The sequence below is a fragment of the Syzygium oleosum genome, unplaced genomic scaffold (assembly GCF_021117445.2).
Source record: "Syzygium oleosum isolate NSW1041296 unplaced genomic scaffold, Sole_v2.1 Sole_v2.14, whole genome shotgun sequence".
NCBI lineage: Eukaryota > Viridiplantae > Streptophyta > Magnoliopsida > Myrtales > Myrtaceae > Syzygium > Syzygium oleosum.
This window is the reverse complement of record NW_026607498.1, coordinates 4,321,370-4,336,266: the sequence shown is the minus strand read 5'-3', so window position 1 is coordinate 4,336,266 and position 14,897 is coordinate 4,321,370. Positions and strand designations below refer to the sequence as shown.

The following is a 14,897-nucleotide window of genomic DNA, read 5'->3' as shown; positions in this document are numbered from 1 at the left end:
CTCTCTCTCTCTCTCTCTCTCCACTATAAAGGTCCTGCACAGTAAAACCCAGTGGACAAAGCCATGGTCTAAGCAGTGTAAGAGTGATTGTCAGGTAATGTGTTGGGGAGGTTGGAAATCCGATAAAGATGAGATGACATTAATTGATGCTGCCATTGCCATGCCATTGTCTTTTGGCATGTATCGATGAGAGAGAGAGAGAGAGAGAGAGAGTTGTGAAGCTGAAGCTGAGAAAGTAGGACGTTGGCACAGTTGTGAAGCTGAGGCTGAGAGAGCTGCCATTGCCATGCCATTCTGTTTTGGCATGTATCGATGGGCTGTGCTCGTGTAGCCATACTGTGCAAATGTCCTACTTTCTCAGCTTCAGCTTCAGCTTCAAATTTCTCTCACTCTCTCTCGGTGGGAACGTACAAGAGAGTTGAGAAGAGAGAGTAGCGAGGCAGAGCCATAAAAAGACGGTCTGTCTGCATTCAATGCCTGTTTTCTTCTTCTTCGCATTCAGCCACGTGTTCCTTCTTTTTCTTCTGGCCCTTTTCCTTTTCCTTTACATGTTAAGCCATATCTTCATCCAATCTTTCAATTTCATCCTCCGGTTCCTTCCTGCTCTAGCTCACTCGACTTTGTGTGATCGAAGTCTTTTGTCACATGAAGATACTATGAACTGCTTGATACTCTTCTTCGAGGAAAGAAAGAAGTTCCTAAAAGCTTTCGCCCACAAGAGTAATGGCGCGGTGAGGCGGGCAGGTCGACTCCTTACACTCGTTCACTCTCCGATTTCACCTAGTTATGAACACGACCGGAGTAACCTTGTCAAAGTTATCTCATGGCATCTACTCATCATGAATCGAGCGTCGGCTTTCGATTTCTTGCACTCGGAGAGGTTTTGCGAAACCCCGCCGACCAGTGCGGGTCGGGCTTTGATCACGTGAAAATAGAAATAAAGACTCTGCTCAATGTTCAAAACCCTTACAGTCATTTCACATAGCTCAGGCCCATGAGTTAAATGGGCGCAAAGCTTCTCTCTCTCCCTCTCTCTCTCTCTCTCTCTCTCTCTCTCTCTCCCTAATTTCTGGGAGATTTCTGAAACTTAATGTTGATGACTCGAGATTAGAACCAAGTGTGGCTAGCTTTAATGGCTCCATCATCGGTATGGTCATAATTTACGTTTTGATCTAGTCATGCTGGACCCGAAGCTTAGCAGTGTTGCAAATAATTAGCAACGATTTTCTAGGATTCAATTGAAAAGCTTTTCTTCACGAGCACAGGTAAGGAATGACGTGCAGAATCTTGCTACGATAATTAACTTATTCTGCAGGCTGAATACAATTAAAGATGCTTGCTTGCTAGGAAAAACTATTTTATCCGCAATGAAAAGTAAAATGAATTTCATTTCTAGCTAATCATAGGTAAAATGGAAAGATTTTGTTGATAGGATTTCGACTCTAGACAATTTTCAACTCGCGAACTAGAGTAAAGGTCACATATACATATCATCAATTGCATACAAATTGCACTGGATTGTAATTATCGACACGAGCTAAAGGCCTAGATCAATAGGATTCATAAGATATGTTGAGTGTTTCGTAGGCCTCCATGTTCCCAAGCCTCGGTGTTCGTGTCTTGGATTATAAAATGAAAATATGGGTTTCAAACTTAGTGGAATGGGGCCCATATATAATAAGACTGCGTTTGATCGTCTAGATTTCTAGTCAGGATAGGACTGAATATGATAACATATGAAATCCATTGCTATATCCTATCTATTGTTTGGTAAAGCACGAAAATAAAGTTGGATATTTTCACTTCTTACCATGTTCATTATTTGCAATGAACGTCATATCAGTGTAAATGAACCTAAAAATTACACAAACGGAGATGATAAAAATCTCTCACGACACCCTTACCTACGTCATTTTTATTTGCTTATTTTTTCTTATTTTTCCTCTCTTTTTTTAATTATTTTGTTTTTTATTTATTTTTTCCGCTTCCATCATCTCTAATAAAATTTTATTAAATAGTAAACTATACTAATATACCTAAAATATGTAATAAATATATATATTAGTATTGATTTATATATATGAAATTTATATCACAAGATATAATTTTTCTTTGAATATATAAATAAAAATGAGAATAAATAAAAACAAAATGATTGTTATTTTGAATTTTTTATATTAAAATTCAAATAATATTTTAATTTTATTAATTTAACAAGTTTGTTATTCGAGAAAATTAATTTTTATGTTATAGATATTAGAAATCTTATCCACCTTTATTCCACCTTCCCTATGCGATAATTTTATCCGGGGTATATCCCTTCTATATCTAACTTTATCCTATTTTGGGTAAATATCAAATATAGGATAGGATAGAATTTATTCTATCCTGAATTTTATCCTGATTACTAAACCTAGCGTAAGTGAGGAGTGATCGGAATTGTTTCCTGTTTCGTTTATGGCTTGTGGTTCCTATAAAATGCAGCAGTTGAAAGTTGACTCTTCTGAGATCATTATCTCGTGTCAGACAAACGATGAATTAATAAGGACAAGCTATAAACTAGGAAGAGTTGTTAACTCTGTGTAGGGTCGGCTTTTGACTAACTTTTGAAATCAGTTATGCCACCAACCCGAAGAAGCCCAACACAGACTAGAGGGGCAAAAGTCTCTCGGACAGCAGCTAAGTCAGTCTCTATGAAGCTGACTATGAGGAGAAATCATCTTCCTCGAGTTCCTCCTTTCTTCCTCATGGAAAGGGAAAGGGAAAGGGAATTCTGCGAGAGACTTGTCTGATTTTAAAAGTTCCGAGATTGGTGGCAAGAAGGTCGATAACATGATACGAATGCTAAGTGATGTAGGATGGTTTTGGGGTGGTTTGTAATTTGTATATACACTCTGCATAAACACATTGGAAGAGATAGGCATATTGGAATGGCCTCTGCAGATCGGGGGAATTCTCACTCACTACTGGATTTTTCTGTCGAATCAGTCATCACCGTCAAGGCCAAGAGTCACAGGACGCATATCTATATGCTAGACACTGTCGAATCGGCGAACCGTGCCTACTTTGGCAGTTGATGCGGTCATCCTTGCTGTTACAATTAACATCTCTAATAGTGGTTTTCTGTGCAGTTCATCCCAACACAGAATGAAAGAAGTACATCATTTACTTAATGCTGCTTTATCACGTTGCAATTATGTGGGCAGACGAAAAACTGAAGAGGAAGATTGTGAATCCAGCTGCATTTTCTCATCAATTTTGGCGATGACCCTTTCGCCGGTCCTCACCATAGCGTTCATTGATAGTATGGTGAAAGTATAGACCAAAAAATCGAGAATGCAACCAGGTTTTTGGATATAAAGTTGGGTCACCGTAATCTTTTTCTCTGAGTATGGTCAGAGACTCAGAGGTCGAAATTGGGGTAACTTACAATAGATAATAGTCATTCCTTGAGGGTTCTTGTAAGCTCAACAAGACAGATAATCGGAAGAACTAAGCGAGCACAAGGTTTCGGTCTAATCCTGCTTCAGAACACCATTTCAGGCGGCTCATTACCAAGGACAATGTCAAAGTGAAAGATAAAAAGAATTCAAAATTGATTGGAACGCACATTTCTCATCACTTCTACGAAAGCTTTCCATTCCTTCTTGCATTTCATTCATTGGGAGCCGCTAAATAAGTTGATATTAAGGAAGCAGACAATGGGTGAGATTTTGGACCGCGTCAGACTAGTTTTTCTGTTCTCAACTACGACCGCAGATTAGCTTTTAGTTTCCTGATCGAGACACCGACTGTAGTGTTGTGATTCTCTTGTTTTCGTTTGCTAATCTTTGGTAAATGAAGCATCCTTTCAAGTTGCGTGATTTAAGAGCTTTGATTCTCTAGCTTGCTAGTGGGGAACAAGGAGATCAAGCCACGCCTTATCAATGTCCACAAGTTCATTTTCTGTCTTTTTGTTAATGTTTATGTAGTGTCCTCACACCTACAACAATACATGTGGAAGAATATATGTACTATTATAAGAGCACTAATACTACTATGTCTGGTTAATGGTTGGATCATCCGACATCTTTTCCTCGAAACCAGCCCAAGAAACAGAGGACCAGACAAACTGTCTCCGAGTGTAGAAACAGCACAAAGGCATGTGGAAGAGAGGATGTACAATCTATCCTGCCTGAACTTCCTGAGTCCATGCCATGCTCTAATGACATGGTCAGCCCTCTATTTGGAGATCATCTTTTCTAGTCATGCATAATTTTTCCTAATGAATCGCGAAGCCCTGCATAGAGGGTTTCCTAAATAGGGTTGTACATGTGTGAACATTCCGACAATAAGGAGCATCATCGTGACCATAAAGAAAGGAGGTTATGGATCTCTTTCGATCTCTTGTGCCAGTTCCTTTGGCAGGACAACATGCATAGATCAGAAAGACGATTCATTTGTTCTATTCCATCTGAAAATTGCATCTAGCAACTCCGAGGAAACTTCCGAGTTGACACTGACCACATTATGCTATAGCAATCTCCATTACAATTAGGAATTGATCATGACATCAGTAAATCTTCTTGTCAGAAAACTCAGAAAAGCCTTGATTTAGATACACAACATGATATCTTACTCAACAACAGAAAAACAGATTCACAAATTGGCTATGTATCTAAGTGTAAGAAAAGATAGACCTATACAGTGAGCTCCCAAGAAATCATTTAACTGAAAGACCAAATCAGAAGAAAATTTGAAGAACTTTACACACCAGAAGGAACCTCAGTGGATCCACAATGCCGTAGAGCTTATTACTCCTCATCGCTCATTTGCTAAGCTTCACTTGCAATGACCAAGATTTACAGTTGTTTTTCTTGCTGACATCTGTATTGCCAGGAAGTCAAGCTCTCAAAGGATTGTGGCCCTGTCATATCAACCAACTCAACCAAACATCTTTTCATCTTGTTAGGCCAGCATCCAGAGGGAGCGCATTATGATTCCCTGTTTCCCACATTGCGGAACCCCAATGACAAGGCTTCGCATTATCGCCCAGATAGGTACACCTTGCACTGCACAATCGTCTTCCCGATTTTAAAGCCTGGAACCACAGTGAATCCAACTCTTGGCTTAACATTACATGGCGCAGGACATCTCTTCGTGACATCTTCCATGTACACGAGACTATATTCCACGCCCCTCTCCACTTGGAAGATTTCAACTGCTGGATCAAACGAAAAGGCCAACTTATGCAGTGTCCATACAGAACTCGCCATCTCGACAAATGATTTGTAAAATACGCTCAAAGACTTCCATGAACTCAAAACAGCTTCATTGCCATCCAGAGTACTGAAGACTGAAGATTCCATGGATGGATGGATAAGTTCTTGATACTTCTTTTCACAGAATCTAGCAAACTCGCTATCTGGGTCTATGCTTATCACCTCCATCGGGTTACTCGACACATGCTCGAGCAATTTCTTCATAGAGCTAGTACCGCTCGACACATGGCCATTACTCAAAACTCCATGATCGTCACCAAAATAGAAACTTTCTGAATCAAAACCTCGAAACATTACCAAACAAACGTACGACAAAAACGCATAGCAGTTGTGACCCTTCTTCTCATACTCAACATCCCCATACAGCGAATTAGCCGCCAGATTCAGATTCCAACCAGCCTTCCTCATCAAACCAATCAAGATCTTAGTAAATCTATGTGTAGCTCTACAGGCATCGCGCAAAACAGAATCAAACACGGCGATACACAGCGACACCTCACAAGATGAACTCAACCTGTCCGATAACCTCTTCGACAGCTTCAAATTGCGCTTCTGAATCTCGCCCAACTGATTCCTCAAGCTGTGCACTTCGTTATGCTTCCGGTCGATCTCCGACTGCAACCTGTTCGATATCGTCCCGAGAATCCTCAGCTTGCTCTGATTCTCTTGCACCTGAGCTTCCAAGCTCGACACGTCCGGTAAATCATCGACCAAATCGGAGTTCCTACGCAATTCCGCGTAAAAACGCTTGATGTCGGACAATCTCTGGAGATGAGAAACAAGCGCTTTATCGGCAGCCTTCACGCTGTCCTCGACGAACGGCACCTGCGCAGTTTGCAACTGCACGTACGAAGCTTCGAAGGAAGAAACAGTCCCGAACACCGAAGAAATCAGAGTATCGATCGTCCTCGGATCAACGGCTCTTCTCCGAGCCACCTCGCTCGATTTACCAATTCCTCTCGACTCCACGACCGGCAGCTCTCGCGAATTCCAGGAGACATCGCGATTTTGCCCTAATCCCACCGCTTCCGGCTCCTTCCCCACTCCGCTCCCCGGCGCCTTCGCCAATCGCGCCGGCTCCGGCGACAAGCCGCAAGCCCGCTCGAGCTCCCGGCCTAGGGTTTCCGCCGCCGCCGGGCGGGGAGCGGCGGCGGCTCCGCAGCGATCGGGCTTGATGACGACGACCCGCTGGCCGGTGATGACCTCCTCGGCGGAGTCGAGCAGGGAGGCGAACCCGCCGGACGAGTCCTCCCCACCGGCGGCGGGGCCCCCCGCCGGCGCCGCCGCCGGCGCCGCCTCCCCCCGGCCGTCCTCGTCGGCGAAGAACTCGAAGGTCTTGGCCTTGAAGGCGAGGGCGAACTTCTGGAACATGTCGGAGATCTGCGGCGGCTTGGGGGGAGCGGCGGCGGCGCCGTTCACGTCCGGCATCGTGGTCGTCGTCGTCGTCGTCGTCGTCGTCGCCGCCGCCGTTGATCGAAGAACATGAAAGAGAGAGAGACAGCAAAAATGGAGGGTGCTCCGGCGGCCAACTCTGCAGAGAGTGATGGCGTTAAAAAAGCGAGCTTTGAGGTTGGCTTTGATGGCGGTGTGTAGTAATGTTGTCTTGGAAGGAAAGGCAAAAAAAGGCAAAAGAAGGGAAAAGGATGGTGTGAGCTCCGGGTTAGGGATGACTCCACTTTCACTTTTGGTATATTATACACTAAATAATAACTTTTCCATATTTTATCTTATGCTTAGATTTAATTCGTTTTTTGATTATGATTATCCAAACATTATGATGCCGTATTTCTCACGTAGGTCTTGCCAATAACTTGTGCCGGTTCGACCAAAACGCCCTCTGCTTATCAAATAGATTTTAAAAAAAATTCTAAACCATGCCCTGCCGCGACATCGGTTCATCGGATTTTTCCATGCCTCCGACCGATACCCCGAACTTGTACCGGTACGAAATGAATTTGGGGTATTTTCGTCACGCCGGTACGGTTTGGGCATCCACGTCACGGTAAAACATAATTTGGAGCGCGGTAATTTTACACGCGTCGTGTCATTAGAATGTTTAAGTTTGTAGCACGTTATAAGTAAAATATAAATAAGACCTGTCAAAATGGGTCATGGGTCAATTTCCTAACTCATACTTAATAGGCTTGGTTGTCATATGGATTATTTATATTCGGTAATTGGGTTATAAATGGATTTAGAATGGTAAGGCTCAAAATAATATGACGTTAAATGGGTCCACAATTTACTTATATCCAAACCCACCTCTCTTCACCATCTCTTGCCCTCACTCGATCTCACACTCACTCGTATGAATTTTTCTAAATTTGGTCAAATATAAGAATATTTTAGTGATATTCTTATATGAGTCGGGTCAAGGTCATTAAGATTTGTATTAAAACGGGTTAAATGAATCGATTTGAATCACGTCATTTTGTACCCAATTCGATCCACCCATTTCACAGGTCTCTACAAAATCGATGCATGAAGATTTTTTTTTGCGAGTGAAAAAGACAGCAACGCCCAACCGACACGTAACGAGAAGAAGGGTCTTCTTGGATTCACGAGTGTTGGAAATTCTCCTTTTGTTTTTTGCGTTCGTGATTAACGGTAACACAAGCCAGGCTGTCCAGTCTAGTTGCTGACTGCTGTCCATTTCATGGGAGGACCGATTAGCAAATTCGGTGGATATTATTGTGGGGAAAAAAATTAGAAGATCAAAAACTCTTTATTAAATTTTTTTTTTCCTTTTTTTTAAAGGAGTTCGGTAAACCGGAAGAAGTTGACTTCGGGTCCAATGTCCTTTTCGGACAGATATGTCCCCCTCCCCTTTTTTCGCACTTCTTTGTCTTGCTAAATTTATATTCGATTTTTCTTTTTTTAACCATATGATTATAGAGTTGACCATATGTTCTCTCCCCCAAATGAACCTCCTCACTCTTTTTGTCATTTTTCTCTCAAGTTGGCAGTTGAATTCGGCATGAAAGATTGAGTTTGGATGAATTTTGGGGCGCCCGCGATGTGATATATTTTGATATTCTAATATGAAAAAAAAGGCATCGAGCGGAATACAATGAAAATTATCACATTACACAAATCTCTGACCATAAGACTTATAAGCATCACATGACATAGAGCCTGAGAAATTTGAGATTTTTAACAGTCCTAGAGTAGGTAGTTGCAAAGAAAAGTGTTAGATTGTTCATTAATTTTGCAATTTAAGATTAATTTACACCGTCGAACGTGGTACTGTTTCCATAGATAGCTCGGTGGGTTTGAATTATGAGTCACCCCACTACGTAATCGGACCTCATCCATGCCAACGTGTGAAATCAGTTGGGGGAGCAGTTAAACCGTCCAAGTCGATTCGAGCCATGGGACCGAGATAGACTTGGGAAATAAAGTTGATTCCTATTTATAAGCTAACTTTTGAACCAATACGGTCCCTCTCGAGAAAGTACAACTTTGAAGGTTTGCACTTTTAGAGGAGAGCGAAACCATAACCCATCCATTGACCATTGGAGCCTTTGGTAGGTGTCAAAAATTTTCTCAAAGTCTTAAAAAGAAATAATTATTCTTTATAAGATATAACTAGGAATTCGATCCACCCGAACCATATTTACCTCTGGCTAAAACACTTTCCGAATAGAATTCGCATGGGGAAAAGGTTTGAGTTATGTCCAATTAATTCTTGTATGCGACTTAGTGTGAGAGAGTTGATGGTAATGCACGCCGAACAATGATTAAATTACGAATAAATTTTGGTTCACGATGCTTTATGAGTGCTTTCAAAGAATCTTCAAAATTAATAGTAAAGGAGAGGAAAAAAAAACAGAAGCCGAAATTCTTGCTTCTAAATAAAAGAAAAGAATAACTATTTCAAGACTTTAGTAATTGCTAGGGTCGAGTACAAATTTAGTTTTTTTAAGTCTCGGCATTCGTGCGAGTTATTTCTCTAACTTTTGTTTTGTTCAATCTAACCTGCCAACTTCACGGATTTGTGAGACTTCTATCTTCTCAAGTTTTATTTTGCGTGATCAAATCTTTCAATCAACGACTCTAACTGAATCATCAAATTAACGAATGACGCAACATTGCTAATGTGATAAGAACGAACACGTAATGCTAATTTTATGCCGAATGAGTGAAAACAAACGGGAAAAGCAAGGAAAAAAGAAATCCTAACTTGCTAGTATTAATTGTAGCGAGTGATTAAGTAGGTGATTGCTTGGATCAAGAAGGTTGGAAAATTCGATTGCGCATAAATAAAACTTAGCGGATCAAATTGTAAGAATCTTTAAAAAAAATAAAAATCAGAGGATCAAAATCTGTACTTTTTAACCCTTATAAATTCTAAAACATCGAGCTGAGAATCTCCCGGATCACCGGAAGGAAATAGAGTGTCTTCTGATACTCTCCTATCACCTTCCTGAGAGATCTGCAGACGGGGGCAGGCCCAAGCTTTGAGGCCCATTAACTCGTACATGGGCCTCATACTTGGGCCTCGTACATGGGCCTCGTTCATGGGCCCGGCCCGTCTTCGTTCCTCTCCGCGCCTCCCCCCAAAATCCGAAGCACCCAAAGGAAAGGAATCATCCCCCATCGTCGTCGTCCACGGTCCGAAGCTCGCCGCAAGCCTCCTCGTCTCCTCCGCGACTCGCGAGCCCTAACCGCCGCCGCCGTCTCCCTCTCCGCCAGCTCGATCGAAGTTCCGAAGAAGCCTCGGCCTCTGCTCGGTGAGTGTGTGGTGTGTGCGTGAGCATTTTTGCATGTCTTGCTCCTCGGCCGTTCTTCTCGGCCGAGCTTTCGGTCGCGCGCGAATCTGACCGCCGGATTCGGCGCCGCTTGATTTCGCAGCTCCTTCTGGCGTCGCCGATGGCTCGCGGGATCTGATCGGGCGCTTTCCCCCTTCTCGATCGTTCTCCTTGGAAGAAACCAGGTCACTCTCTATTCTTCAGACGAACGGAATTGATTGATTTGCTGCAATCGAGCTATACGGTACGTTAGATGGAACATCCATGGAAGTGACGAGCGCGAGAGTTGAAAGAGAGAGAGAGAGAGCCGAAGTTTTGTTGATGATAGACTGTCGATTGATTGAGAGTGAGCGCTTTACATCCAAACCTAACTAAGGGATGCGCTTGGTTCCGGCAAATGAACCGAGGAATGCAGCTCCAGTTTCCATTGTGTTTGCGCGTGCGGCTTAAAGCTTGAAATCGTGTGGAAGAATAATTGCAAAATTCAGAATTAAGGAACGATGCGATCGTTGTCCAAATTGTCTTTACACTCGGATAACGGACGATATGCTTGCCGGTGGTTTGTTTGTGTTTTTTTTTTTTTGTTGGTGATAGAGGGCCAAGGGCAGGATTACTGCGCTCGCAAGTATTGAGAGAGGCTATTTCTCTTTTCGATACAAACAGTAATTAGCATGCGACTATCGATAAACCCAGTGAGCATACAGAAGGTTAGCTGGACAGAATAATGCAATGAACATGTTCTTCAGCAATAGCAAGTGCTGTCATTCGTAGCATCCCGTGAGTTATACATGGAAGGGATTGGGTTGGAACCATGGAGTACGGATATGAAGTTTTGTGGCTTGCTTGTGGTTATCTACACTTGGGATTGTTGTGAATTTTTGGGGCGCATTTAGATAGGCTTCTACTTTTTGCATTTTGCTTAATTCAAAACTTGGGACGGACACATATTGACTTTTGCTTAGCCCATAACACCTGAAACTTTCCCAATATCTAAATTTTGACACGTAAATTTATATGAACTTTTTTCATGATTTTCTGAGATTCGAATAGCATTTTAAACTCTGGCGGGAAAGCAAAAAGTCGTTTTTTGCTTTCATTGAAGCATACACAAACATGCCCTTAATCTGACGAAGAGGATAGCTTCATTATACCTGTCCTTTCATTGAGAAATGGTAGTCATTCCATCATGAAGATGTTGAATTTTGCTTTTATAATGCTGAATTTGATTCGTTTGCTGTGCAACAAAGTTTTTTCAAGATCTGGATTGATCTTGGTACTGTTGTCAATGGTAACTTCGAGGCTTACTCGCGTAGATAAGTTAAATAAACATCATGATGTTTTCATGATGCAGATAATTGGATCATATGAGTTGCTTGTGGCCAAAATACTAGTGTTATTGTGGAGTTTTGGTGAAAAGTTACCGTTCGCATATATCCCTAAGTCCAATAGAATTCCTAACAGAATTAGGATTTTTCTTCTAGTTGAAATATTAGTTTGATCTTATCTATCGGTATTTGAGCTCCATCAGAGTTTGAATAAGTTCCATCTTTCCATTTGGAGCAGAATGTGATGTTTCATATTCTAATTGGAATTTGTATTTATGTGTCTCACTAGCCTTCCTAGCTCAACTAAGAAACAATAAGTGTGATGCATTGAAAGCTCAGATGTGAAGTATAGAGGAATGTACTCTTCTCAAGTTAAACTTCTCGGCAAGCTCCTCTACTGCTTGGCATCTCAGGCTTCCTAAGTTTCTTATTTGGAGTTTCTTAAGGCCTTACCTTGAGAAAAGAATTGTTCTTTAGATTTGGTAAGGGCTTTTGAAAAGGAGGGTGGAATGGGGGTGATGGGAAGTGGGTGTAGAAAATTCAAAATTTATGTGAGGAAGTGAGGAAGGAAAATTTGAAAATTTTCTTCCCTCCTAATCCCCTCCCCCCTCTCCCAAACATTAGCCTAAAAGTGAATAGCGTGGTTAACTTAATCGTCTATCTTCCTCGTAATTCCTGAACATGTATATGTAGAATACTAAACTCGCATCCAGTTCAGATAGGAAGGCTAAATAGGAAATATAAAACAGTACTTCTAATGGAAAATGGGAAGATAATCAGTTCTACAATGAATTAGTTGACGATCATCTACAATAGGAAACACGAATTCTATTTCAAATAGAAAGAGGAAACTTAATTTTTATCCTAATAGAACTCAAGTTCTACTGGATAAGAATGCAACTCCTACTTAGGAGAAGAATACTAATCGTATTAGGACTGTTCGTTGAGTTATGGATGGATGAAATGGTCCATCTTCACCAAATGAGGGCAGGGGCATTAGTTTCAGCCCTTGAATTTGATCTTTTAGATTGCATCGTTTTCTTTCTGAGGAAACATAATATGGTGACTTTCATTTCTTGCTTTTAGCTTATTTCTGTGTCAATGCCCAACTTTTTATCGGGGCATGATACTGTTTCTCCAGTATTTTGATGCTAACCAGTTGTCCATTTGTTTAATATAAGATAGAAAATGAAATTCAAATGGGCGTAAAGATAATTTTTGCTTTGTTTTTGTTGTTCATAAAATGCTTAATTAAATGCATCTTGAAATGCAAGGTCCTGATTCTCAAGAGATTGAAGAGAATTCAGTGACATGATTTATGGTTTTATACTGGATTTTTCTTCATCACATCTTCTTCATTCTATTATTGTTACTTTTTTTTTCCCTATTACAAGCTATGAGTCCATGCCTTCTTGTGTCCCCTTTTCTACCAAAGGAGATATGTTTGTTTTTTCACACTAATCGGATTCAGTTAGAAAAATTGGGCTTGCAGAATGTTACTTTCTCTTGCTTGAGGCCAGTCAATGATCTTATGTTCCTGTTTTTATCTATTCATCCTATACGAGCAAATATGTGGCTAGATAGTGCTGATAGATTTACTGCTGTCGAGTTTACCTTTTTGGTTGTGTGATGTGAGGGTTGTGGAGAGAGAGAGAGGGAGAGAGAGCGAGCTTAGTTTGCAGGAAGCGATGCACTCAGGTGCCTGGTTATGTCTTTTGGTTGGGGCTATTGTGTTACTCAGTGTTTGTAGCTAGCTTCAGATGGAGATGGGTAACATTTATCATCTTCTATTTTATTGAAGATTGTATTTAGATTTTGAAGCAATGTAAGCTGCATGTTCCACAGAGTCATGTTAGCTTTTAGCAGCCTCGCAGTAGCCTATAAACCAATTGGCAACTCTAATCTGAGTTATTATGGGAATGTGCGATGTGTTGAGTAACAAGAGGTCCTTTAATCGATTGGCAAAAGGGAGAGGACGAGATTTTCTGCGTTATTCAATGACGATTGATCTCTATCCTGGCAAATTAAGATATTTCCTGGAAAGACATATCTCTTATCTGGCTGACGCTTTTCCTTTTTTGGTAATATTACAAGTTTACTTTTGAAGTATGCTTGCTTGGCCTAAGTATCAAAATATTGTCTGTCGAGACTGTTTAGATCCTTTAGAATTCCCTTGTTTTTGCTTAAAGTGATCTTTATGCTTATTGGTTATAAATTTGTATGAACGACTGAAAAGTGGCTGCTGTGGCCACTCTTCTTGTCGGTATGATTTTGGATCTCCAATGAGCTGTTGTTTCCTGATTAATTTCAAAGAGCCCATGACATTTAATATTCAGGGTAAAGACCACCATTTGAACGAGTTCTTTGATTCTCTTCCTTGCAGGTGTTGCAGTACTATGGGGGATTTTACCGTTCAAATAAGCAATGAACTTGTAGATCGACTTCTTGACAATGATGAGAAGTCGAAAAGAAAAACAAGAAAAATAAAACCAAGGTTATCAAAAGAGCCTCAACATCCACAGAGTAAGGTGAATCAGAAGCAGCCGCCTAATGATTCTACTGGATTGCCAATTCATCCTCCATTTTTCCTGCCTGTTAGCCCTCCTGCACATTCTGCAAAGTCGGAGTTGGATGCTATTCGATCGGTTCTTAAAGAGAGCGAGAGCGCCGTCGAGAGGCTGCAGAAGCAGGAAGAGAACGTGCTCCGCGAGGTAACTGAAAGAGCCAAGGAGCTTCGCGATAAGGAGTTCAAGCTTCCGTACCAGAAGCCAATGCCGTGTTTGGCTGAGAACAATGCTTGCTTGGAGTGCTACAAGGAGCATGCTAAAGACCCTTTGAAATGTGCTCATCTCGTAAGAAGTTTCGCGGACTGTGCTCGAAGAGCGAGGCAGCAAGTGAGTACTGCGGATAAGTAGACATAACTACACAACCAATCCCGGGTCTGTGACCCATTGTTTGTTCTACTGAGTCTCTTTTCTCAGCAGCGGGTAATAAAGAACAGTTAATTCTCTTCACAGGGTATCCTGTGCTGATATTCCGCAGTTAGATATTTTGCTTCCTCATTTTGGGTCACTATTGAATTGTTTGTCAATGTCGGTCGACATGGCTTCACTACGAGACTTGTGAAAATACCTCTCAGTTCACCAGCTGATACCAGATATTTTTGCCCTCTGGATATCAAGTGCAACTCTTCTTGTAGTGTTCCTGCATCACCGGTATGCAATTCTAGTATGATCCCCTTCCCTTGGATAATGCGTAGTTGTCATATGCAGATATGATTTGGCAAACGCTATAAAAAAAATTCACGAATGGTGAATTGGAACAGGTGGTACGATTTCAGAAAGTGCTTACTATTAGAATTAAGTAGTTCCATACATACCCATTTGATGAAGATATTTGAACTTTCTTTTGCTACCATTCGAAGAATGGTACCTTGATTGCTTGTTTTGTTTGTTTTTTTGGTCAAATCTTGTTTTGTTTGTTGACTGCTACTTTTCGCACATCAAGTGAATGTATATATAAAACGGAAAATCTATTAAATCGAAAAGTCGCGAGATTTA

At 41.3% G+C, this 14,897-nt stretch overlaps 2 protein-coding genes across 2 annotated transcripts; one reads left to right on the top strand and one right to left on the bottom strand.

Annotated features, from left to right (window-relative positions):
• Window positions 1-4,592: 4,592 nt before the first annotated feature.
• On the bottom strand, window positions 4,593-6,715 carry LOC115666811 (protein GRAVITROPIC IN THE LIGHT 1). Its single transcript, XM_030588465.2, has one exon. The coding sequence runs from the start codon at window positions 6,687-6,689 to the stop codon at window positions 5,025-5,027; it is 1,665 nt and encodes a 554-aa protein (XP_030444325.2). The 5' UTR covers window positions 6,690-6,715; the 3' UTR covers window positions 4,593-5,024.
• Window positions 6,716-9,753: 3,038 nt separating this feature from the next.
• On the top strand, window positions 9,754-14,589 carry LOC115689195 (uncharacterized). Its single transcript, XM_030615187.2, has 3 exons — window positions 9,754-9,994; window positions 10,116-10,197; window positions 13,721-14,589. Exons 1-3 carry the CDS (start codon window positions 9,769-9,771, stop codon window positions 14,250-14,252), a joined length of 840 nt encoding a protein of 279 aa, XP_030471047.2. The 5' UTR covers window positions 9,754-9,768; the 3' UTR covers window positions 14,253-14,589.
• The last annotated feature ends 308 nt before the right edge of the window (window positions 14,590-14,897 follow it).